This window comes from Oryzias latipes, chromosome 9, assembly GCF_002234675.1.
Source record: "Oryzias latipes chromosome 9, ASM223467v1".
NCBI classification, from domain to species: domain Eukaryota; kingdom Metazoa; phylum Chordata; class Actinopteri; order Beloniformes; family Adrianichthyidae; genus Oryzias; species Oryzias latipes.
Window position 1 is genome coordinate 10,334,541 of NC_019867.2, and position 27,631 is coordinate 10,362,171.

The 27,631-nt window shown below is 37.1% G+C and overlaps 1 protein-coding gene across 4 annotated transcripts in view; it reads right to left on the reverse strand.

The window, feature by feature from the left end:
* Window positions 1–12,689: 12,689 nt before the first annotated feature.
* ccser1 (coiled-coil serine rich protein 1) overlaps window positions 12,690–27,631 on the reverse strand; it is a 128,605-nt gene continuing 113,663 nt past the window's right edge. Inside the window, exon 11 of one of the 4 annotated variants that reach the window (XM_011479001.3) lies at window positions 12,690–18,665. In XM_011479001.3, coding sequence (XP_011477303.1) covers window positions 17,898–18,665 — 768 coding nt within the window. In that variant the 3' untranslated portion in view covers window positions 12,690–17,897. The remainder of the gene's footprint in view (window positions 18,666–27,631) is intronic. The other 3 variants (XM_020705831.2, XM_011479004.3, XM_011479006.3) reach the window with 3 other exon arrangements.

A 27,631-nucleotide genomic window follows, 5' to 3' on the forward strand; every position in this document is an offset into this window, starting at 1 on the left:
CCGCTGGAAAAAAGAATATACATTTTCAGAAATGCCTAAAGATTTTAAAAACTCCAAAGGACGAACGACAGAATGATTAAAAAACACAGGAGATAAATTTAAGACTTTAGCTCACAAGCTGGTTTTGGGCAAACTCCTTATTCAAAAACATCTTGAAAAGTGTATCAAAAATTCAAAAAACTATGGAGACAGGTTTTCACACATGGAGGAAGGCGGGAAGCCACTGTTAAGAAGATAGATATAACATTGCTGACTGGTCGGGGACATGGGCAGGTCAAAAACACCTGGCAGGCAGAATGAACCATATAGATAAATAAGCAAGTATGTAACACGCTGGTTAGAAAAGACTGGGATAGAAGCAGACTGAAGCAGGCGATTAAAAGGGTCAGTAAAGAGATGAATCTAATGAATGCCAATTAATTTGAAGCTAGTGAGTGGCATGATGACTGAAAACAGGAAGTGGATGTCAAATTCAAAGTTCAGAGGTCAAAAACATGGCAAAATTGTCATTTACTGGAAGTTTCCAAGTTTTGAAAAAACCCAGCAGTAACTCTGGACCTTATTGTGAGGATGAAATCATTAAGTCTTTGATCACATTTTAGGTCCGTTCTAGCTAAAACCTTAGAAGCACCTGAAAATTGTTTGGCCAACTTCTGCAACTCTATGTCAAAAGAGAAAAAGAGACAACATCACATGATCACATGCATACATCCATGTGCACAAGCACCATGCTGTTTCACACATATCAAAGGAAACAGCCTACAGCTCTTCTCTGCGTCTGAATGTGTGGGTGTCTGTGTGGGTGTGTAGGTGTGTGTGTGTGTGTCAGTGTATGCTTGCTTTACATGAGTGCTGGGTTTGAACAGGTGTGCAGCATGTTCTCATCCTTGCTTAAAGCCTGAGGCTTGGTCCTTATGTAAATAATGAAAAATATATGCGTACCACAGTACAGTATTGAAAAACAAAAGGGTTGGTGGATTTTTTTCATATTTAAGAGTCTTAAAGCCCAGAATTCTAACTGAGTAGGAATAGGGACGAACTTCATCCAGTTTTAATTGTTCTTTATAATTTTTTAAATAAAGCTAATTCAATCTTAAAAAATGTGCTACTTAGTTAACTAATAGAAATAAGGTCAAATTTGCTTTAATCCTTTTGTTGTGTTTCACACAAAAGAGTTATTCATAGAATATAACAAAAAGCAAAAACAAAAAAAAAATTGACATCTTATAGTAAGTAAAGCAGAGTCAGACCTGATTTTAAAGCCAGTTCAAAGTCCATTTTTGGTCTGTATTATCATTTGTTGTATCCAAAGACTGGGGAAATGATTGATTAGAGCATTAGAAAGCACTGCCAGCTCCTACTTTTTTTTGGTTGTCTTAGATCTACAGCCATGTCTTTGGTGGATTTCGGCACCAAAGTAATTGTTGTAAAAATAATTAATTGCATAAATTACAAACAAGGGCAGAGATAAACAAAACAAACAAAAAAAGATAGTGTAGTGACCTGACATGTTAGTGTTGTGTGTTCTGGTTCGTTAGGTTCTGTTGGGAATTCTGATTCAGATTCCTGATTGGATGAGTGTGGGGCTCTGGACATATTAAAAAAAACAAAAACAAAAAAAACTTATGCCCACAAATAAATAATTTGTGACCACAAAATAGTATTTTATGCACATAATCTCACATTTTGTGGGCACAAATTAGTATTGGGTGGGAACACATTTAAAGTAGGAGTTGACGACACTAATATACTAATTTATTCAACAAAAATGCTAATTTGTAGGCACAAAATTTTAATTTGTGAGCACAAAGTGCTAATCTGTGCCCACAAAAAGCTCATTTTGCACACAAAAATGCTAATTTGTGAACACAAAATTCTAATTCATGGCCACAAATGAATAATTTGAGAAAACAATTTACTGGGCTTTTTTTATGTCATGCCCTGGGCTTGTAGATGAGAATGGCAGGGCGGTGAGGCATGAGGGGAGGGCAAAAGAAAGGAGGGGGGGGGGTGAGAAAGGAAGGGGCAGATGCATGGCGTAAAGTGTGAACACTATTTTAGTTTTTTTCTTTATTTTGCAGTAGTTATGGACAATAACAATCGTTTAGCTCATCTTAAAGAACTGATAGAAGCAGCTTTCTCAGTCCGTTATTAAAATATAAACTTTTAAAAATGTTTGCCTCTGCAGGTATAAGACTGATATTCCCTCTCCTTCTGTCTGTTGTTTTGTCTTATTTATTTTTTAATAAGCATCAGCAAAACCTGCCTAAATCCACAAAGCTGTACACACATAAAAAATATCCAACAGTTTGCTTTTACTCTTTGATGAGGTTAAAAAAAAGTAAAGTTTTTTACACATTTGACTTGCCTCCGAAAAAGTGCTCCGACTCTCCTCTTTACACGTCCTTCATCTTTTTAATGCAAATTTTTCCTAGCAGCTGACGCTACTTTGTAAATGATCTTGAACAATTACAAATGAGCTGTACTTTCCACCTTAAAGGCAGCTAGGGCTGGTTTCATAATGCAACAACATTTCTCCTTTCCAAGATCATAGCTACGAATTAGTTTTTCAACCAAAGATCCTAAATTAGAATTTTTTCAATCACAGCAGTCAATTTATTCCATGGAAATTAAATGTTAGGGCTCATCGATTTGTCATACTGTCCTGGGCTGCTTAACTTTCCTCTTCCTTTGTCATCTTCTCTGCAAACACGCTCAATATGACTTAAGCTACAATGACAACACCCATGCATCCCAATTTAAATAAATGCAAATTCTGTGGTAATGTAAGCCATATGGTGGCTAGGTGGCACTACAAAAAAAAAAAACACTAGAAAACATGTGCGTGGTGTTTGTGTGCACTTCTGTGTGGGAGGGAAGTTGTGTGTATTTATGTGGGTGGCTCTCGTCAATAATCATGCAGCAAATGATCCTGCCGTTGTTTCTATGGTCCCTTGACGGAGCTGCTACAGACTCAGTGAGACACACACACACACACACAGAGCAATGACAAAAGGTTAAGTACAGCACAAACACACACATTTTAAGTTGTTACACTTTACCCTCAGAATCATAACATGACTTTTCCTCTTAAAGCCCTCCACAGATGTTTGTGTGTGCAACTCAACTTTTATCAGCCTTTTCCCACTGTCAAAAGTAACATTTTACTAACCTCACATCCATAAGCCCGTCAACATTTCTCACTTCATCACGTTTTTTTTTTTCAAACCACATCTTCATTAAGATTTCTAATCAAATGAAATTCAGCAATTTTCTTTGTCAGCTTAAGTCTCTAAGCATGTTTGATGATACCATGTGCTATTTCCAAATATCTATCATATCCTTAGTTGTACCTTATGTCATGTTCTTTCTTCGGAAAATAAAAACAAATATGACTGAAAATTTAACGATATTTCTTCTTTTATCTAAGCGTCCCTCCATCTTCTATTCCTGCTTAGTCCTGGAGAAATTAATCAAAACTTTGGAGATAAAAAGATTAAATCCTAGTAATATAGAAACAATGTTTTAACAAATGCCGAAAAATCTACTTCAATCATCTTTTGAACTGTTGTCAAAGCGTTCCCAGTGGTCTTTTAATTATGATTAAGATATTTTTTAGGCATATCTAAAACCTGTTTTGCTTTTCTAGACTACAGTTTCTGCAGAGCTGCAGTATTTTATTAGAAATGTATCTCTGACTTGTAGGTGGGACTGTTGGCCACTCCCTCTTCCCTCAACATTGCTGAGAGCTCTATGTTTACACTCTCCCGCAAGCTAGCCCCTCATGCCCCCAGCCTAACATTACCGGTGCAACAACAATGGCGAGCAGTACTGGAGATACCCAGTCATACAGCTTTAAACCAGATGGCAGCTAAATTTCCTTTATACATGTCCTCCATCATCAGAAAAATGACAAGAACTGACTGAAACTTTCAAGTGAAAATTTGAAGTATTGCCGTAAGGAGCAAAAGCAAGGATGATAAGAGGATTCCCAAATCAACCATTCATTTTTTTTCTGTGAATTGAGCATTAACTTGTTTAATTTAAGTTCCTGCAGATGCAAATCACCCAGTAACTAATGGACTACTTGACGTTGGTTTCACAATATGCCAGCTGAAGGAGCAGGAGGGAGCTGAATGAGGATGGTGCAAAAAGAAAATATTACAAGACAATGCGTATAAAAATTAGGTTCTTCCGTGTGGCAGTTTGCTTTTACAAGACAAAAATGGCCCATTATGTTTCATATTTTGACTCTCAGTGGAGGAGGAAAAGAGCAGCTTCGGAGTGGGCAGGCTGGAGGAGTCATCAATGGTTGAGAGTATCTTCAACATAATACCATACCATCTGCTTGCAGTAAAAAGCCCAGGCTAAATTTGTCTTTTGTTACACACATACACAGTAGTCCAGCACCAAAGAGCAGAGAGACACTGAGTGGGCAACAAGAGCACGCTGAGAACGTTCATAAAAACTAAGCCAACTGTTACATCAACTGCCTGGTTCAAACACAAAAAAGACCTTCTGAAATGTCAGCCCAAATCTGCTGCCTCTTCCACTTTATTTGGGAAGACAGCAGAGCAGTGGAGAGTCAAACGATGACGCCGGGTTAAGAAGTCCAGTCATATCAGAAACAACACTCATTTCACGCACGGAACTGGAGAGGGATTTTAAAAGCACACACTGCGGGCTGACCAGACCTACAAATGTGAGTCACAACAAGGAGGATGATGCAACCCAACACAATTTCTGAACTGAGGGACCGCTAAAGAATTTATTTGGCTGGTATTCTAGAAAAAACAGGTACTGCCATTACCCGTGTTGATGAAAAACCATATTAGCTTTTTAAGTGGCCCACATGACCCAACTCCCTGTGTCTGTGGTTAAATAAAAATCATCCAGTTCATCGATGCAGGTTCTTAATCAGCTGAGGTTCCAGCTTATTTCAAACAACCAGGATCTGCCTACAAACCATAAAACGTGTTCTTGTCGTTGATCTACCAACTCCAAACAGGTGCTCTGATGTTATCTGCCAATGATAAAACATAAAAGACCTCATCTGACCTTTTCAGTTCAGCTCTTTAAGTTCAAGCTTGGCCTCTGAATCAAAAAATGGTTGCTGTAGCAGGTCTGATGACGTTATTTTTTTATTTATTTTCTATTCTTTAACCCCTTAATTACTCTTCATATAATATTTGATACACAGTTTTATGAGACTCCATATCTCATTAGCATGGTCCAAACTTTCCTTACAAATCCATTGTAAATACAGTTGTATGAGAAAGTTTGGGCACCCCTGATAATTTCCGAGATTTTTCTTCATAAATCATTGGTTGTTTGGATCATCAATTTCAGTTGAATATATATTATATCTGATGAACACGGTGATATTTGAGAAGTGAAATGAAGTTTATTGGATTTAAAGAAACTGTGAAATAATTACTTTTCACTTCTTAAATATCACTGTGTTCCTCTCCTATATGATATATTTAACTGAAATTGATGATCCGAACAACCAATGATTTATGAAGAAAAATCTTGACAATCATCAGGGGTGCCCAAACTTTCTCATACCACTGTAACTGGGTTCACATTTTCTACCCTGTAGTGACTTAATCAGTCAACTAGGGGCAGTAGAAGGGCTTTTCCTGCTCTTTTCAAAATGGCTGCTTTCATGAAATCTCAAAAACACTTTGGCGGGAAAAGTTTTGTTGAATTTAAAACCTGTGAAAATAACATCTTTAATGACTAATTCTTGTAATTAACTGATAATTATGGCAATTCTTTATACATTATGTTAAAAATGTGTGGATCAAATTTGAGACGGTGGGTAAACAAGGTGTTTTTTTTCCTGAACACTCATTTAAATATTTTTGCATCTTATCAGGAAAAAATTTACAATATTCCCCAGCGTATCATAATTAATACTATCTACGCCTAAATGATACTGAACATTTTTTTATGGATTTCATTAGTTGATTTGGAAAACATTTTCCAAAAGATTAGATTTTTTCCGATCTATTGGGCTTTAGAGGGCCTACAACACAGTACTAATTCATTTGATTCATTGTGCAGCTAATTCAGAGATCTCTGAGGCTAATTGTGGCTTTATTTTGAAATATTATGTATGTCCATATCATAATGAGATTTTTTTTTTACAACATAAAGTTGGAAAAATATGAAAAAATATCTGCTGATATTATTTTACATAATACAAACAAAATAAATAGAAACTTTACAGAAATGCAACCCATTTTTGATGTGTTCATGTGACGATGCGTCTGAAAAGAAATGTAAAATACTTTCAATAATCATCTACAGGTACTACAAAGTCCCTGCTAGCATTGTCAGTGGAATAGCAGCTCCACATAGGACACACTACTGTTGCAAGACTGATGGATTACAGCCAAGATTGCTCACATGGACTGCAATCACCTCACTTTGTACAATAGGCATGATGAGCACAACATTTCTGTCATTGTCGCCTCTTTTCACACATCCCCATGTAAACCTGTGAAAAGTAAAATGTATGGCCATCTCTCTTTTGTCAGAGAAAAAGGTTATTTAATGTTGAATTGCTGAAAATGACCCCCCCCCCAAAAAAACTGTTGCATCAAAACTGAAAAATACTAAGAAGAAAAATTAGAAAAAGAAAATGTGCTTTTAGCCGTAATGGACTTGCATACAGAAAATGGCAACAATTGAAAAATGTGGTGGGAAGGACAGACCGATGCAGTTTAAATATGAGAAACGTTTAGTGACCCCATTTCCAATGGGGCAAGAAGACGGGATTTGGAAAGGAAGACAGGAGGGATTTATTTCTAGAATAAAGATACACCCAACAGGAAGTGACATAACAACAGGCTAAATGTAATATTACCAAATCAGCTTTCTTGATGCATCTCCTGCTTGTAGCAAAACAATGGACTTTGTGCGTGTCAGCCAAAATAGTGCCAGCACCACTGGTTGAACTCAAGCATCCCTATCCCAGAACTGTAACACAATTCTTCACTGGTAGTCTTCATGGTTGGTCCTTCCTGAAAGAACTGCTGCGGCTCAAGAAGCAGAGCTGCCATCTACAGATCAGATTGTTGGCCTTGACGTGTCAGGGCGTCCTTCAGCACTTGGCTTAACTCTATTAGCCTGAATGCTTTCATTGGAGGAAAAACAGGCATGAATGTGACAGTACAGGCTATTAGAGTTGTGTTTTCAGGCTGACAAAAGGCAGGATGAAAGAGTGAGGGTGAACAAGTGAGTAAAGCTTTCAGTATTTTTGCTTTACGCTGCAAAACATTTCATCATTTCAGCTCACTGAGGTCCAATTTGTATTATTAACAACACAATTTAAAGGATCTGATTCTCAGTGAGAGATTTTTAATTGAAATTCAGATTCAAAGGCTAATTGCTCACAAGTGTTGTGAGAAAATGAAACCAACGGTAAACAAGCAGTGATAACCTTCTATTATGGGGAAAATGTTTTGTATTTGAAATCAAATCTGTTGGATGATTATTTTTTCAACACTAACCCAATGAAGTGTAGTCTTTAGCCGTTAAAGTATTATGATGGACTGTGACTGATCTTTTCCAATGTGTGCAGCAACCTTGACATTAACTCTATTTGAGAGCTGGACTGGGGGAAAAAATGGCTTACTTCCAGCTCCAGCCAAATTAACTCAATTCAGACGACATTATTTTCATTCTAAGGGTGTGGCGTGTTAAAGCCATGTTAGAACTTGAATAACTTGCACTCTAGAAAAAATTAGCATGCAAAATAAATGTGGATTAGCAAGAACGTGTTAAAAAAAAGAATGGTTATTCTGCTGGTTATTAGCTGTTTATTTCTCAATGGAAGTCTATGGGACAAATGTGACGAGGTGAGGAGTCTCTCAGTGCAATTCTCATATACAGTCAGTGCAAAGCTCTGTTTTACAGTAAATGGAAGTGAACATTTAATGTTTTTTTTATAACTTCATGGAACAAAAAGAATGTGCACAAAAAGAACAATATTCCTCTTTGAATGTTTAATGTGGATTGAGCAAATCTTTGACAGTTTGAGGACCAACAATCGGAATTTGTTCAAAGAGGGAAAAAATGAGATACTGAAAAAAAAGAGGGAAACAGTAGATGAACTATTGACAGATGTCTAAAAGAGGCAACACTAGATAATTCAACCCTGTACTGTAAGGTAAGAATATAAGGATATGGTATGTCAGTGGAAAGAAATTGTAATCTTCACTCAAAATGTGCAACACTCCAATTAATGAGTCAATATGACAGAAAAGTGAATGAACAAGGCTCAAAAAACTGAAAAGGCTTCATATTCAATCCATCTGCAGAAAAACAATAAATAGTATAAGAGGTCAGATGTTTCTACATAACCAAAACCAGAACCCGTTTGTGTCAAAAGTATGACTTGGGCCAAATCCGAAATGCTTTCCTTCCCCTCTGGCTCCTCCCTTTTGTTTCAACTGCAGGGGCATTTGAAGCTGTAGTGGAGCCCAAAAGTGTTTTTAGTTAAGGGGGAGCCGTAGCCACTTAGGGCTGGGTATCCCTCCCCCTGTGAGGTGATCCGCATCACCAGGAGAAACACATGTTTTCATGTGGGTGTGTTCCGAAGCACAGAAGTTTACACTTAAATTTAACATTGAGTTTTTGTTTAACTTTTAAAAGTTATAAAACCAATGTTGGTATGTATTTTCCAAGCGCTGGCAGCTCCGCGCTAACGTGGATGATCGCTGACTATTTAAATTTGAAGACATTATTTTTGCCATATCTCTCAGCTCGGAGGGCTAAATGCAGGGATAGGGAGAAGCTGTAGGGAAGCATTTCGGATTCAGCCTTCCTTTTATAATCTGTTAAAGTGGTCTGTTGTGCATTCTCCAGCCATCAACCAGCAGGTACAGAGAATAACTACTGTGGACATTTTCAAATGAACATTGCTCCCTGGCTAGTATTGTAAAGTTAAACAAGCATGTAATTTTACATTTTTCTCAATAGCAAAGCAAAATGTTGTGTGATCGCTGCCAAACTGCTCTTGCCTCCCGACAGGTTGTGCTTTAACAACCTGCAATGTTGAAGCACATTTTTCCCTTTTCTGCAGATACAGTTTTGAAACAAAAACAGCTGCTAATTGGTTCACAGCATTATCCTGGTATGGCTCGATGACAGGAAGAAATAAAACACAGATACGATTTCAGTTTCCTCTTTGCGTACATTAACATTTCAAGGTGAGCTCACCAGTTCCTGACGGACTGATGGAGTAAATCCCGACAGGAGGATTATGCAACACCTTTGAAACCCCAATCCGTTTTTGTTATCTAGACATGGTTCCAACTGTTTTTGCCGTCAATTTACAATGTGCAGCAAGGCCATAATTGTTATGGTTGCAAATAGTTTTCCAATGTTAAAAAATAAGAGTGAGGTGAAAGTCACATAAGTTAAATTAAATAAAACCCAGGGTGATGAAACTGCAAGAGAAATTTATGATTGGACGAGTGACGGAGATTAGAGTGAGGGATTATGAAGTGCATTGGAAAATATAAGGGGGATTTCATCATAACAGATGGGACCTGATAAAAGAGTCAGGTTTGATCTTTTTTGTCTTATATTTTGTCCTACATCAGTAAATTTGCTTTACAGCTAAAAAGAGTTTTTCATTTAAATCAAGTGGTTAAGATTTAAAATGGGGAAAACTATCTGGAATGTGAAGTCATTTTTTTAAATTATTTAACAAATAAAGTAATAAAAAATGTAAATTAGTTTCTTTAAGATATTCTATTAGATCACAGCTTACATTGTGACTTTGATTCCAGGACGAGTACAAGTAACCATTTACTAATGAGTCACTTGTTAGTAGGGAATAAACGATTAATGGACTTTAATCGATCAATTGATTTTTATTCCTAAGATCCAAACAGATCAATCCGTCTTAGGCAAGTTGTTAATCGAATGGACCTATACAATTATAAAATCATTTTAAAATGAAACAAACTGAATACTGTTTGGATTGAGGCACAGTAGATTTATTTGACTATAATGTAAAAACCGCTGATTGCATCACAGCGGACAACACTTATGCGATGATGGTAAAAAAAATTATCAAGCCGTCATTACAGTCGAATGTGTGAAAACATTTTGAATTTTGCAAAGGCGTGACCATTCAGTGTGGTAGAATAATAATAATAATGTTCCCTTCTGATTATTTTGATTTGGAAAAACAGCAGGAATCTGGAAAACTTCACATGCACTGTTCAGTACCCAGCTATTTATCTCTGAGTTACTGGCTGAATTTTTGGCCAAAGACGTCATGGATCGGTTTCATCTCAGTGAATCGGATCGTTCCAAAAGAACCAATATGGATTATGAATAGTAATATCAACCAAAGATTATGGTATGAATCAAATTGTTGGTAAAATGAATAAATACATCCCTACTTTGTTAGAAAAGTCCATTAATTTAAATGAGAAATGCTTCAACTTAATAACATGAAAAACATGGCAAGTTTTCCTCGGTGGTTAGATTCAACATGAACAAGCACCTTTTTTGAAGTTCTCCAAATAACTTTTCATGTCTTTAACCCTTGTGCTATCTTAGATGACCCCATCCTTGCACTGGCGTGTTCTCCCTACCATGACAAAGGTGGATAAAGGTGGAAAGATTTCATGTAATCCATGGACACCAGTGAAGAACACAAATCATTGAAGAAAAAAGGTTCAGAGCACTGTCTAGTGGGGTCTAGATGAACCAACTCCCAATGTTAAAGTGCCTAGGATAGCACAAGGGTTACAACTTTGATTACTCTTGTTGTCTTCATTTTTGTCATGTTTTCCTCTTTTCTGTCAACATCCAGGGAGGTCGGCTAAAGGACTGTAGACTTTAAACTTTCCAATATGTGTAACTGTAGTCACAGGTTCATCAACTTGCTTGGAGATGGTTTTATAGCCTTTAATAGGTTTGTCTGGGAGTTTTGGTTCAATGCTCTGAGACAATCTTTGCGTTTGTTCCAAAGATCATGACTAGTGTGGTTAACATCACAACTCACCCAACAGAACGACTATCTGTGATGCTGCTTGGAGGACTGCTTAGCTTTTCGTGTCACTATAATCTCATTTTTTGAAAATCATAACTAAGGGGGACACTTGTTTTGTCACCTTTAAGGTTTTTTCAGAGATAACTGAGGGTCTTTCTTTTTTTTTCTCAACAGAGAAGTATTCATGCTCAACCATAAATCCTACCCTGTTTCATCCATTATGCATTTCTACATGCATACAGATGCATGTGTATTAATGCAGACCATAGTGCTTATGCCTTCAGATGAGTGTGGGTTATGTGTAATGGTGTCACTAAATGTATAACAGATTAGTCAGGGATTCAACCATCTTTGTGGTCCAGCGATTGGACATGCGAGCATCTTTTAGAGGAAGTATGGGTAAAAGTGAAGGTGTGCAATTTAGTGATTAAAATGTAATGGGTAGAGGGTTGGTGGACAGGTTCTGTAGTTTCTAGCGTTACATGAGAGATGACTAAAGCCCATTCTGAGTTTCCAAAAGCTTTTTTTTTTTTTTTTTATTTCTGTGGATCGTACTTCATCGTTTCCACAAAGATCTTGCGAAGCAGAGCTTGTCAGTTTGACACTTTTTATTTTATTTTTGTGTTTATAGTGAGACTTTTTGTTGTTGATTAGATAGACAAAATGTTCACACTCACCATTTTTGCTCAAAGAGCTCTGAAAATCAAAAACGGGACGACTTTCTTGACAAAAAACGTTTTTTTTATGTCAATGTCAGCAAATCTGCCCTTCTTTTCTTCTTTGTCACCTATCGTGTGGTGCTTGGTGTTTTTTTTAAATCAGTAGTAAATATACGAGCAAACATTTAAATAACCGTAGATTAGTGTTTGATTATTGTTTTCTTTTACTGAAACAGGTACTCTGGCTAATTTCATCCCACGCAACAACTTTTCCTGTCTATTAGGTGACCTCTTTGGATTTCACAGCTCCATCAATTAGGAGTCCGCTTACTGATGAACTGACCTTGTCTTGTCAATTACAACAAGTAAGCATGAGAGCGGCAGACTTCAAATCCTGCGAGTGCTCCACTCAGCCAGTCATAACATCACCAACACTAATCGAGCAATTCCTGATATGAGAGGGGAGCGCAGGTCCTCCCTAAGGCGTAAACAGTCAGTCTGCATCCCACACACAAGACATGCTCACAAATGCACACCCGGGTAATTGATTTTCTAAACACCGTCATACTCTATGGTCACTGCCAAAAGAAAACTTACTAAAATAGGTTGGAAACTAATTTCAGTGAGGTAGCAGCGCTCCTGTGAGCAGACAGACACTTTCAAAGTCCACTCACATGTCACAACTTAAGTATTTCTCAGTCAGAGTTGGGATAATGACCCTGAAGATTACTTTTCTTTCTTTAATTCATTGCTTTGTTATGTGTTCCACTTTCAGCCTGCGACTTAAATCATTCTTTTCTTTAGAGATCCAGACATTAAAAAATCCACGCTGCCTGAGAAGAAGAATTAGGTCTCCTAGATTTACTGCGTTATTGCCGTGCACCTTTATTAGACCTCGGGTCCGTTTTCCCCTCTTTGCTTTATTACACTCCTGGTATTTTACATATGGTTCTCATTTCGAAATAAAACTCCTGAAACAAAAGAGGAGAAGCTCGACTTCAGGAAAGTCTAGATGTAATGTTTTAACCCTTTTTATTAGTTCAGAATATTGATAAGCACACAGTGGACAACCTTTTATTGTTATTGGACATGAACAATCAATCAATTCAAAATGGTGTTCCACACACATCCAGTGAAAATACTTGGGGTAAACATACACTCTGAAGTTGTTTGACCACCATAAAAGTCGTTCTTGACAAAGATATTAAATTCCAAATTGGCTTCAAGGGACCACATAAAGTGAAAAACAACTCTATAAATGAGAAGGAGCTTTTTTATTTCTTCGTGCTTGCGTGGGTTAATTGCTGAATATCTAACAAATTTATGGACTAAGTGGTCAGTTTACATCTGCCAACTGCACCGGTCAAGGATGGCAAGACGAACAGAACAAACAAACATTTTTTTTAAATGGTCAGCCTTTTTTTAAAGACGCAAAACGATTAAGAACATTACTCTTTCTATGAAAAGAAATAGTGCAAAGTATTGATTTCATAAAGGGGAAAGTTTTAAGACCAAATGATAAAATTCACTGACCTTTACATGTAATTTAAGCATGATTTTTCTTAAATTTCTATAATAATTTTTTATGTTTTTCCCACCAGATCTGATCCCAAATGATTAAAAGTTGGATCTTGAACTGGATTGGACTTTTTTTGTTTTTGCGCTTCCATCTTCTATGCACCAACAAACATTGTATGCACAAATATACAGTTATTCGTTACAACAAAAAGAACCATAATTACAGAATAAACCTGTAAGAATATCAACAACACAAAATTTGCGACAGAAAAAAATTGAACAATTAAATACAATTTTAAATATAATTAATTTTTCCTTTAATTAATATGTCTTGATGCTTTTAGGAAATGATACAAGGGTAATAAATATAAATAAGGCAAAACAATGAAAAAAAACACAATAAATAGCTTGTTTTTTTTTACAAATATAGTGTTGTGATTTCAATGTGCTTTTAAGTAAAAAAAATGATAAAATCAAACAAAGATTTATAGGGCGGGTCCGTTGCTGCAGAACTGCAGCTGTTTTCTTTTCGTTGTTGTCAGAAACATGTTTAGTTGTAAAGACAAATAAAATGCATGAGAAAACAATCCCTGCGTATTTAAATATCCTCTAAAGACATTTTTTGTCAACTACATTATAATCCATGCATCGCTAAGGGATTTGAAAAGCCTAAGGGTCACCCATCAACAAAGCATTGGCACCTGTAAGCTAACTAAGCGGGAGACTTTTGATTCCCGCTCCAGCTGCACACTTTAGTCCCTCTCATCACGAGCCAAATTGATGCCATCCATCCACTCTACCTGCTAGTTAATTGTACTTACCAGGTGTAAAATTACACCCTGATTAGGAAGCTGGAATGGATTGTTGTGGTCCCGTCCAGGATTGAGTCCTGGAGCCGGTCCGTCACAGCAACTCTGATGGCCACATAAGGTTTCTGCTTGACAGCTCATATGAGGAGAAAATGAATGGCGAAAAAACACGAGAGTAACCAAAGGTACTGTTAGCATGCTAGGATAAAGGCGGGGACAATGTGTTTTGAAAAGACAGGATGTCATAAAAAAACAAAAAAAAGGCTATAGCACGGAAAAGGTTTGAATCAAAAGAATACTTCAGCATTTTAGAAGACCAGGTGGGGCGCTGCAACCACCACACCTGGAAACAGATTTGCTGTCCTTCAGATGTCCTTTTCTCCACCACTACCAGGTCCTTTTCTCGTGAGTTGGTCATTACAGCACACACACAATTTACACGGCTCCCCTTAGGTCAGGTGCTATTTACAGTCGGACAAGGTCAACAACCTCTCCAACATCTCACATGTTCTGTGGATGCCAGGAGCTGGGAATTGCTTGACACTGTTGGGTTTGTTTACCTCAAAGCCGTTGGGGGAAAGACATGAATGTTCAACGCTCTTGTTATGTCAGAGAAAATATATTCAGCAGCACAGAATTCACACGATCCAGCTGTAAAAACAACACATGGACGTTTTTTGAAAAAAAAAAGCCCACATTTTTCAGTTATTTAACTGTGATATGTCACATCCACGAATGTACGACCCAGCAGCATCTCATGGCAGTTCTGCAGTGGTTAATGTGAAGTCACTGAACCATTACTTGCTTTGACACTCTGGCTCAGATGTTTTTTTTAACAACCGCTTACTTGACAAGTCAAAAACAGTAAAAGTGTAGTACCTGTTGTAATAATCTTTAAAAAAAATATTTGATAGACACTTTCATCCGGCCAACCACCAGAACTATAATCGGACTATGCTTCCAATAACATTTTGCAGGCATTTATATGTCTTATTTATCTTCTTAAGGAAGAAACTTGTTCACCCTCAATCTCAACCTCTTAAGGATAATATTGGACTTTTTACCTTTCACAATAAAATGATAAGGACATTTCTTTTCGAACAGGGCACTCTTTGTTAAGCCATGTGCAAAAATTTGCACCTTTTCCTTTATCTGTATAAAATCACTACAAGTATAAGGATCTACCGTAAGTGTTTGTCGAATCTAAAACGATATAGTGCCGCACTATCTAGTACCCAGGATTCAAAAAGTAATTACAACACCATGCTACCTACTACTAGTACAGCAAATATGACAAAAGAAATCGAATAAATGCGAGCATTTTACGACTACTTAAGAATCCACTGTGTTCTGAAGACGAAAACGTTGATGGTTTAATAAAAAATTATATTTAAACGCTTTTCTTTTTCACAAAAATTGTTTAAACGCAATGAACTGTGGTCTATATTTGCCAATCTAAGAAAATTTCTAGGGCGCTGGATTTTGGAATTGCAGATTCGGACAACATTACAAAATGGCAAACCCACTATAGAGTTCAGTATGTAGTAAGTAGTGAAGGAATTCAGACAAAGCCTATAATTTCAAAATCAACAGCCTTTGAAATTTCCCAGAACTCTCTGCAAAAAAAACAGCATGCATCAGTGCTCACAATGCATTGCATTTTCCACAAACATTCTTTGTGGGAAATATGTATTTTAATTTAGTTTTCAATAAACCATCCACGTTTTCATCATTACAAAACCATTTATGTGAATTCATAAGGGGTCTTTGTCAAATGCTCGTATTTATAAGCCTTTCACTTCGTGAAATCAGTGATGCCATATTTTTCGTTTATAAAAAAAAAAGCAGTGAGCATGGTGTCTGAATTTCTTTTTAAATCCAGGGCACTATTTAGACCTGCACTATGTAGTTTTTTACTAGTTAGGGAGTAAGGAGGGAATTTAGACATAGCCTACGATTCCAAAGTCCAGTGCACTACCAATTTCCCAGAAGTCTCTGCAAAAAAACAGTGTGCATCAATGCTCACTAGGTTGGTGAATGCAGACCACAATGCATTGCGTTTGAAGGACTTTGCAGCAGAATTGCTTTTAAAATCCAGGGCACTTGATAATCCCGCACTATGTCGTTTTTTAGTAGTTAGGGAGTTGGGAGGGAATTCTGACGTATCCCTGAAATCTTATTTAGACTTCAAAGGGAGCCAGGGGCTGTTAATCATTGGTCTTTGATGAACTCGCCATCGACAGGTGTGCAGACCTCCGTGAAAGCAGAGCTAATGCTGGTGTGTGTTCGCACAATGTCAAACGTGAATGACATGAGCATTGGTTTTTAGAAGAGAGACTGTTGCTACCCATCAATCTTAAAAGAGCAACAAAACTGTTTCCAAACAATTCCGGGTTCGAAGTTCCATGAGCGCTGAAGGACGCCTGTCAAAAGATAAGCTTTCAAGACAGCTGCCAATCTTCCGAGGAGCAGACTGTGCAGCTAATTTACCCAAAAATCAATGCTCATAGAAAAAAAAAGCTCCATAAAAACCGTCTCAAGCCTCACTGAGAAATTTAAATATTTAAAACGCATGTAGTAGAGATGTTCGGTCTTACATTCCATCATTTGAGGTTAAAAATTGATACACCATTCCAGCAGAAACCTATCATAATCACAGCATTATTTCTTAGGATTTGCTCTTGGGGCCCTTTTGGTCACCGAGTCAACAATGAAGCTCTTCAGGTTTAAGAATATGACTAATGTGAGGCCTTCTGTCTGCTAAATAAAGGTTTGCAAATTTGGTCTAAAGCAATAGAACACACCATCAAAAGTGTGAAGGAAATGGCCAAGTTCCAGTTACATGCTGTCCAAAAAATTCAAATGTACTGCTGAGGTTTTGTTAGGAATGAGCAAAGATTCTTGGAAAAAAGGAGGCTGATTTTTATACATAATCTCATTATTTCAAGTAATTTCTGATTTAAAATAGGCCTATTTTTTTTATAAAGCAGTGGATAGATTCAGTAAGTTCTCATTCTTTTTTTTAAATTAAAAACAGCACATAGAAAAGTAATATGTTCATGTTTTTTATGATTGTCATATCTTAACTTTTACTACAATCGAATTTTCTTTTGTAATGTTTAAAAATAATAAAAGCAGTACCAATTGTTGCACATGGCAATTTTCAAAAAATATTTTCAACCTTTTTGTGAAACACTGAATGGAGAATTAAAAAAAAAAGTTTCTTTTTTTTTCAGTGTTGATGCGTTTTTGTTTTCCCAATCTTTCCAAACAACACAAATGTAAAAGAGGACAGCAGAAAATCTCCTAATCTGGATTTGATCTAAGCAGGACTGTTGAAAGGATAACATGTTCCTGCAGGCGCAAATTAAGCTCTCTGGGCTTATTGTTAAAATGATCAAATGGGTAAAAAAGGAATTTTTAACATCCATACACCTCGTCTGTTCATTGAGTTTTAACACCCTGTTATTTGTGCAGATGGTAAAGCAGAGATATTACAGATGATGCGGTGCCGAGTGTGCATGGCTTCATTTGTGTTTCTGTGCACAGATAAGTGCTTGCAAGTCTGTATGCACTTTGTGTGTGTGTGTGGGCGTAAGCTCATCTGAACTGTCAGCATGACACAACGTGGGAGCTGTGATAGACGAGTGATTGCCTTTTTTCATTCTCACAGCCAGAAATGTGTGTGTGTGTGTGTTTGTGCTAAACCGAGAGAATGTCTGAAAGAAAGTAGGCCGAAAGCTGGTCAGGACTACAAAATGTGATGGTAAGAGGTGCATTTACATTGTTTTTGTGTGATTGAAGATGAAGCAGCAAAGCATGAGGCAGCTAAAGTTTTCCTCAAGTTCATGTCATTCATTTATAATACAGATTCACATTTGTGTGCCTTCAACTGTCTCTCTGTGTCAGAGCTTGTAATTCTGCCGTATGAAGGGAATGTTGGAGGAAGACATTTTTACGGCTGTAGCTGTGCAGAGACAAAGGGCCTCTAGGGGGTTGTCCTAAACGCCCTGTGAATAAGGAAGATGACGTTGCTGAGGAAGGGTTAGAAGCTGAGTTGGACACTTGGTCTGTTGACAGTGTGCTCTGGGATTGGGAGGGACTACCCTTACTAGCAAGACTGTGAAGGCTTATGGAGGGGCTGGCTCCAACTGAACGTGGAATATGGCTTGGTGGAAGGTGATCCCCACCTCCTCTCCTAACACCTGATACATTGGCTCCTCCTGGTCCTCCTCCTGAGGTTAAGGATTCAGAGGAGGAGGACATCGCTTCAGGCTGCTTAGACGATAGAGATGGAGCAGGGTTGTTTGACCCGGGGAACTGGTTTGTGCTGAGGCTGGATTGTGAAGCTTGAAGCTGGGGTGGTGTGCTGGGTGACGCTTGGGCAGTGGACAGTTTGGAGGGACCAAGAGCAAAATTCAGAACAGGGTTGCGGACTGCAGACTGTGTCATGACTGGCTGGCTGTGGCGCTCCTCTCTGGCAGTGTGCCTCTCGGAGGCAGTAGGTCGTCCATGCAGCGGCGTGTAGTGACACAGGTGGTGCTGGTTAGCGAGGTCCCCTCCGAGTGTTGGCCCCACAGCTCGTACCCCCCTTCGGTCCCTTGGAGCCAGGCTGCTGCTGTTGCCTAGACCTGACCACCGGCCTGGATGACTGACCTGAAAGAAGGGAGACAAATAGAGAAACGGAACTCTAAGTAAGAACACAACTCTACTTTTTAGACTGTGAGTGTGTAAGACAACCTGTTACTCTTTTATGTATTAGTAGCAGAACTTTTTTTTTTTTTTTAGAGAAAAGGAAATGTAGCAACAACTAAAGAAACTTGAAACATAAGTGCGTTGAGTGCTACGGATAGATTACTAATTGGGTGACATTTAGAAAACCAATCTTTTTGGCCTCCTGCAGTTTTATCTAATTGCTCTTAAACCAACCAGAACCATGGTCTCTAAGAACAAACTAAAATATTCTGGGAGAAGCAGGACAATGTAACGTATATGAACACATGCAAATGCACTTAAAGTCCGTAAAAAACCTCCACTCATAAAGCCATGGCTTCTCACTCCCTGCCACACATACACTCGTGCACAATAGGGAAGATGGCACATAAAGCTAGATGGCAGAAAAAGGAGCCACCTGTTCTCTTTCACGCTCTGTTGCACCCCCTTATGCAATCCATCTCATCACTGCCCCATCCTCTCTGTAACTCTCAATCTCGCACACATACGACTAAAATCACAGTGAGTGTGCCGTGTTCACTAAAGAAACCAAATCTCATCTGACACTGAACCACCAGGGAAAGTAAGCAGACTTGACATGCGTGTGTGTGTTTTTCTATGTGTGGTGTGCATATGCATGAGCATGTGTCTTTGTAATTGTATATGTGCTCGTGGTGTACGTCTGTGCAACATGATGCCTATGTGCTTTCACCACAGCTCTGTGTCTTCAGGCATGCAAATGAATACTAAAAGAAACATAATGTTGAGGTTGCTGGCAGAAAAATTTGGTGGGAGAGAACTGAAATGCAATTAGCCAGAACACAGCTAGCTGAATCCATGCAGGGTAACAATGCTGCCGCTAATTCAGAGATGCAGCCACTTTTTATGATCTAGTACAGTCAACCTGAAATCAAAGACAGAAATGATAAGAATGTAGAGACATTGAATGTGGTGGTTCTACAAGTTCTGCTTTAAGGCATAATCATAGGGAGTGAGTAACAATAACCAAAGTATGAAAACCAAGATAACAGAAAATAATCCCACGAGAAGACTAATTATTACCAACTCTTGAAAAGAATTATCTGATCTTTAAGCATGTCTAAGAAGATTTGATTTTCATCTCTTTAAGGACAATTCTGTGTTATAAATGCTATTCCTATTCAGGGTCCTTAGAAAGCTGAATTCAAAATGTGACCTGAAGAGAGATGAAGAACACTCTCAACAAATCATCAGTTTGCTTGAGGGCCACAAAACGACAAACAGGACAATTAGACATCAGCTGACAAATTAAAACCACCAAAACAATTTAATATATTTGTTTTTGTGTCATGGAAGAAACCTAGATTTCTCAGTGTGGACATAAAGATGAAACAACAAGTCAAAAAAGGAAAATTCCCACATGAGAATTTATTTGTGTTGTTATACCAACTATTTTAATCTTTTGGGGTTTTCAGGTGTCTGCCAGCATCTCTACCTACTATCATACCAAGATGTCCAACAGCTAGTATTTCAATAATTGTTGTCTTATCCACAAAACTGTATTTATTTTCCCTCAGGTAAGTAGATGACTTTTATTTTGGAGCATTTTAAGGATCTGCTTCGATCATCCTTTGAGCTATTTTAAAAACATTCCCAGTGGTCTTTTAATTATGATTATGCGGTTTTTAGCTCAAATAAAGAAAAAAAAGTGTAATGTTTTCTAAGGGTGTATTCACACTGGACACAGCGCTAGAGCCTGTGCAATCCTGCAACCCTTTGAGACTTGACTTTAAATAGAATTCTCAGAGGTGCTATTTCTAGCTTTATTTTATTTATGTATTTATGCATTCATGTATTTATTTATTGCATATTTAAGTGTGAACGGATGCAGTGATTTAGTTTTGACTATTCTGAGCTTTAATTTCATCTGAAAGAACCAGAGTACGAGTTAAATTGGTACATCTAAAAGGAATTGTGACTAAGAAGAGACGAGAAAATATAAATGTCTTTAAATTATTATTTTCTTAATATAAATAGATTTGAAGATTTAGTTTTCTTTCTAAAAGATAGTGGTTGTATATTGTTATCTTTGGGGTTTACACAAGCATGATTTTTCTAGAACATAAGCAGGAAGTGTGTGTGTGTGAATGTGTGTGTGAATGGGTGAATGGGACTGTGACGGTAAAGCGCTTTGGGCCTTCAAAGAAGGTAGAAAAGCGCTAGATAAGTATACGCTATTTACCATTTACCAAACCAAAACAATACAGACAAACGATGTAAATATATTATTGCAATATATATCTACATATATAAAACTGGCAAATTGAAATGTGTTTTTATATTTCTCAAGTTGGGTACCTTTACTTATTGTAACACCATACTAGAATAGTCGCAAGGAAATATTCAAAAGTTATTAGCAATGTCATTTAAAAAGTGTAAACTATAAACAAAAGGACATTCGTAACTTTTACAAAATAAAAAACATGGCCTAAGAATCAAGCTGTTTGCTGTCTGCACAGCTTTAAGGACAGCTCTGGGAGTCCATACTTGCTTTCTAATAGCTTCTAATGGGTGGATAAACCCTACGAGACTTCTCGCAAATTCCGTTTTCTAATTAAGAGACGTGAGAGTTACCATTTCAGCCAAATTTTCAGCATGGGGTGTTCTGGAAAAAGTACAATATGTTGAATATCTTTTATCATGTATTGTTGAGGGGCGGCCTAATTAGGGCTAAATCTCTAATGTTACAAAGAAAAAAAAAAGTGCTGAGTTTCTTTCCACCCTTAGACATTTGTGAAAACAACAGAAGGTAGGGGAAGAACAGTGAGATACAAATTGGCAGATCACTTTGAAAGAAATAATTACCAAGCGCAGCACAAGAGTTGATTGTTGGAACATATGTGCAGCATCAAAGGGACATTTTTGATCCAAGTTTGGGGAACAGGCGCCATGAATCAAAGCCGTGAATCAAATTAGCCTGAAGAATAAAAGCTTGAGGGGCACACTTGTAAGTGCACATTAGGGATAGAAAAACATAAAACAGATAAAGTAAGCAGAAATTGTCACATACAACACACAAAAGTATACACAAAACAGAGGGAGGTTAGAAAACAGGAATCAAATAGGCTGAGACAAATGACTGAACTGATTGGTTTAAGATGTTTAAGAAGTTTTCAGAGTGCATAAGAGAGGTCATCAACCTGCAACCTTTAAAAGCTGAGCTTACCATATTATTGTGTTTGTGTTTTATTAGATCTCAGAGTTTTTTTTTTTACTATAATCTCTTTCTGAATGTCACAGTTTTAACCTGCTGCTGCCTCTTCACCTTGACCCTTAAAAAAAGATGTGGATCATCTCAATGAGGTTCTCTTGATCAAATTGAAAGTAAAGAAGTAAATAAAAAGACGTGTGCACAGTTAAATAAAACAGAAGTTTACGAAGATGATTCAAAAGGTGCAAAGGGAAATAAGTAGGACTGAATTACAAACTCAGGTGTCCTTTCTCAAGAACACTCTGTTGTAACTAGGCTGCCTCTTTGCTAGTAACAACACCAGTGTGTGCAAACACTCTGAAGAGTCTGTGTGATGGAACAAGTACACAGACTCTCAGAGACTCAGGTAAATCAAAGTGATTTAAAGGTCCAATTTCTCTACAGCCTTTGTTCTTTTTATTGACTGTGAAGAATGCAGCAATGTGTAATGGACATGTTTGTGTAAAACAACTCTGTAAAGCATGAAAACAACAAGCTTTCATGTCACGAGTCTTGTAGAGAGCTGGATAGAATATCGAATGATTTGTGCTCGTCTGGAACTGCAGCTTTTGGCCAGTTTTCTTCCATGATTGGAGTGAAAAAACTGACTGTTCGGTCTCAGCTAAGGCACCTCATTCCTGAATATTCATTTTAGGGATGACATGAGCACGTTTGACATCAAGGTGCGCAGAAAATAAAAACTGACATTACATTGTTCTGATAACTCTTCATGCAGACTGACATAGTCTCTGCAGAAGCAGATCTGCAGGCGTGCAAACACCAAGACATCCATTTGTTCACCCAGCTATCCATACAAACCGTTTGCAAGTCCATGGATAGGATTTGAAAAGAATAAAAGGCATCCAGAACATTGATTCGGTGGCTGGTTTTTAATCAAATCTTAAACTCACCTGTTTAAAATAGACTTCTCTTAAAGGTCCACTACAATAAAAACTATGTTTTTGGTGTTTTAACTTGTTTTTGTGGCATGATGGAGGACATGTATTGGCTAAATTACACTCAAAATTGCATTTCTGAGTATTTATTTATTCAAAGTGTTGTGAATCAGGAGCAGACGGAAATTAAAAAAAAAAAAAAAAGAATATTTATTACATAAGAAATATGTTGGGCATGCAACAAGCTCCCTGCTCTACTTAAATCAAGACCTCTCTGCAACAAGGGAGGGAAAGGGGTTGCACAACGCCAACGGTCCCGCCCACAACTCAGAGGCGAATTTCTAAAGAACTCCTTCAGCTTTGCAGAAACTGTAGCCTAGAAAATGACCGTTTATTTAATTTTTATGTAGCCCAAAAATGTAAAAATCATAATAAAAAATAAAAAAACACTGGAAACGCTTTGAAAAGAGCTGAAAAGATGAATGAAATGGGTCTTTGATGATTTCATTTGCACTGTTTATTCTGTCTGTGAATGTATTTTATGATGTCGATTATACACTTGTTGTATTTCTGAAAGGCAATCCAGGTCAACTAAATTAAATTTATATATATTACATTATTATTTATTATAATTTCTGCATTCTTTGAAACAAAAAATCTGAATTTGTTTCACTAGAACCTGCATATGAACGCTGTGTAAATATTAGTGCAAGTTTTAAGATGTTAAAAAAACAAAAAAAAAATCAACATTTTGGGATATTTATGTAAAACAAAATCAAATTATTGACATTTCGTGAAGTGTGCAATGTTTTTTATCTTGAGCACGATGACATGCATTGTTGTTGTCCAGTGAAGGCCCAGAGAACAAAGGTACATCACACAGGCAGCAATTGACTGGTGTTTTCTTTGCACATTTATCTCACTGTCGCCTATAAGCAGTTCACACTTCAAAAACTTAAAGAGGATAACACACACCTCCCTCATAGATCTTCAACACATCAGTGTTCAAACACTAAACAAAGGACCAGTAAAATAACTGCCTTGCGCTTCAGCTGGACAGCATGTGGACTGTGAAGAAAAAGTCACATTTAGGATCTATGTACATTGTGTGTGTGTGTGTGTGTGTATATATATATATATATATATATATATATATATATATATATATATATATAAAATAAATATATATATATATAAAATATATATATATATATATATATATATATATATATAGGGTGAGAGGGGCATTTTTTATTTTATTTTTATGAACATTGAAAAGATTGGGTGATGTGCATGCTGTCGAAAAGAGAAATATCACCATTCGTTGTCGCATAAATAGAAAAAGGACGACATGTGAGTAAAGAAAGCCTTCATAAACTACAAATCTACAATTTCACATATACAGATATCCTGCTTTAATTTTGCCACACACTCTAAAAAGAGTAGTTTTTACATTGATTTAACTTAATTGTTTAGTTTGGTGAAAATAAATCTTTTTCTTTTTTAAGTTCATTCAACTTAATAATAACACGTAGTTATCTGACAGTTATTTTGCTTTCAATCAACTTAATTCAAAAAAGTTGGTGTAACTTTGGTGTGAAGCTGTCAATGCATCATGATGTCATAACGTAAGGCAGCACAAGGAATTGTGGGAAACCATTTTCTTTGCCTATCTGGGCAGATTGGGGTTTAAGTGTGAGTTTTTGTCCATGTGTTTTGTTGTCTAGCTGTTTTACTCTGTTTTAACTAGTAATTTAAACTGTTTATTTCTTTCTCCACCATGAGTTAGTTGTGGGAGGATGATGACAACCCCCTTGTGTGGAAAAACACCGTATTTCCCAATATTAAAGACAGAGTTCACGACACGTGAGTTCCTGCCCTGTAGTGCAAAACATTGCTGTCAGTCATGTCTTTGATATGGAAGTTATAAGGCTGAAGCTTTAGATGGTTGAAGCTTTAGATAAATGTGTCAATTTAAGTTGTATAAACAAAACAAAAAACAAAATAAATGTAGGTTAGCTAAATATATAAAATTGAGTTGGATAGACATAAAAATTAAGTTGAATAAACTTAATTCATTTACATGTTACCAATTGAAGTGATACAATTAAGTTGGATCAACTTTTTTTCTTTTTAGAGTGCAGTAACTGAAGTTAGTTTGTGATCAAATAAGATAAAAGAAAACACATTTGTTTATCATTTCAAGTTTGTTTTAATAAAAATTGAAGAACTTCACTAAAATGCATTAAGCGTGATTTCCAAGAAATCGATGTGTCTGAAAAGGAGCTAACCTTCCAGGCATCAAAAGAAAACTTGGTGCTGTTACAAATTATTTTTTGAATACCTGAACATAACATAAAAGCATAAAAGTATGTGAAAAAATGTCAGGACCCAGGATGCCAGTAAAAACCTGAATGACATGAGGTTCCGCTGCACACAATTAGGAAAATAGTGGCATCTGACAAGAAATGCAACAGACAAGGAAAAAAAAAGACAAATCATCATCCTACTATCACAGTATATTAACTGATTCAGGTGATGAAAAGAAACAGATTTAAGCTACAAATGACCTGAAATAAAAAAGGCCAAATGAAATGATTTTAGTGGTACTGCTCTGCCAGAACTGAATCACTTGTGTCACAAAATGGTTTGCGTAGTAGCCACAAAGCAGAGCCACTGAGGGTCTAGTTACACAGAGCCTTATACCGTAAATGGAAGATTTTATTTACACTTTTTTTCTCCTTCATATGAATCATAAGCTGTTTTCAGAAAACAGGGTTTATAAATATCATTACCAGGCAACAGTTGGATGGATATCACACTTTTCTAGCTATTGCCACAGTGACAAAATAAAAAGTGAAACATCACTTTTTGGATAAATTTCGCTCTCCTTTGTGCACTGTAGGCTCCACACATAGTTTTACTCTGAACTACAAAAGAAGGTCAATGACAGATAAAGCTCCACCAAGATTAGAACCCGATTTTAGCACTTATAAAATCCCACAATGCTCTAAGTAGGAAAGATCCTACTTAGAGCATTAGTGTGCTTAAGCTCACTATGAAACATTGGCTATTCACAGTCATGATGTGTATAGAAAAGTCTCGGAGGGCACTTAGCTAGATAAATCATCAACAAACAATGAAAGAAGTGAAACGGAGCATGGACCTGACGTCTCAAGGCCACAGCATGCCTTTGCTTTGAACTTGCTGCTTTTTGTCAATACATGACCCACTTAGGAAGTGAATCTTTGGTACAGCCTGAGGCAGCATCCCTGTATTCCCTCACTGTCTTAATATAGACTTTGTTGTAGTCTTTAGTCTTTGTTTCTGCAGCATTTCAAGCTTTTACCAACAGCTGTTTGATTTATTCACCATTTTTTGTAACATCAGATTTTATATTTGACATGCAGAAACACCTGAAATTGTAGTTATTGCATTAGTAGCTTCATCCAAAAGTCAATAGCAGAGAGGAGGACTAAGTTTTGAAAATGATCACTCTGATGACTTTCTTTCAATTATATAAAACAAAGTCAAATTGAATTTAAAAGAAACTTTAAAGGACATCAAAAAAACACTACTACAACACAGTTTTATCAAAGTTTCGCTCAGAATTTCCCATTAAAAAGTCAGGATTTGGTTGTTGACAACAAGAAATTGTTTTTTGTTGATCAGCGTCACATTTCCACTTATAGAGAAATGAATATATTAAAAGCTCAAGTGCTATAGGCCTTTTGTCTTACATATAGAAATGTAAAGCTTCACATACATTATGTCATCCTTCTTAAAAGAAGACCATTGTCTAATTTCTAAGGTAATCAGAAAAAGTTGATATATCTTGTGGCCCTAGTTTTGCTAAATATGACTTTCTTACATGTGGTTTATAACTGAATGTAAATTTTGCTGATAGTTATTGCTGTTGATATGTTGTCAAGCTAGAACAAGTTGTGACTCAGTGGTAAAACACATCACTGATGCCACTGCCACTCAGCTCTCTACTCACATTTGAGGCTTTCAATGAGGTCATTGCTTTAGAATAGAGATGCTGTACAAGGGTCTGATGAGTGTTTCTCAGTCACTTCTTGTGATTGGGGGCGTTGAACAGTGTGTTGCCCCAGGGCTTCAAATTACTCCTGGAGTGAAAAAGGCAGGCTGGCAAGTATCAAAGCCAGTGCCTTGCTGGGGCCAGGAAGCCTAATGAGGTTTCTTGGGTAGTTGTGACGGGCATGAATGCTGAGAGTCTGGCATTGTTCATCAACCACTATCTCCAACAGGTCTGTGTGAGTACGCAGACAGCCGTGCGTCTGTGTGTGCATGTGTGCAATCATGGCAAAAATCATTCACCACCAGCTTGCACCAATATGTTTAGTGGAGATTGCCCAGTTCCACAAGCAAGGAAAGGAAGATGGTGCAAAATAAAAAGTGAACAAGGCAGAAATGGCAAAGGAGGGAAGGAGGGGGGGCACTGGAGGGATGGGAGGAAAAGGTGACAAAAGTGGTATATAAGATTCAGAGCAAAGACAAATAACTTAATGAAAAAGAGAAGATCAGGTCAAAGAATAAAGGGGAGGGGATGACACGCAAGTAACAGAAGGTAAAACAACAAAGGAGAAAAGGATATCCAGATGAATAATGGGAACTGCAGGGACGAAGTGAGAGTTAAAGGTGATGGCACAGAACCACAGTTACAGAGGATGAAAGAAGGAAATAATTAGAAAGCAAGACATGGCTGGCAGGAAGAAAAACTATGAGCGGCAGTATATCTAAGAGTATTAGAATCACTATGG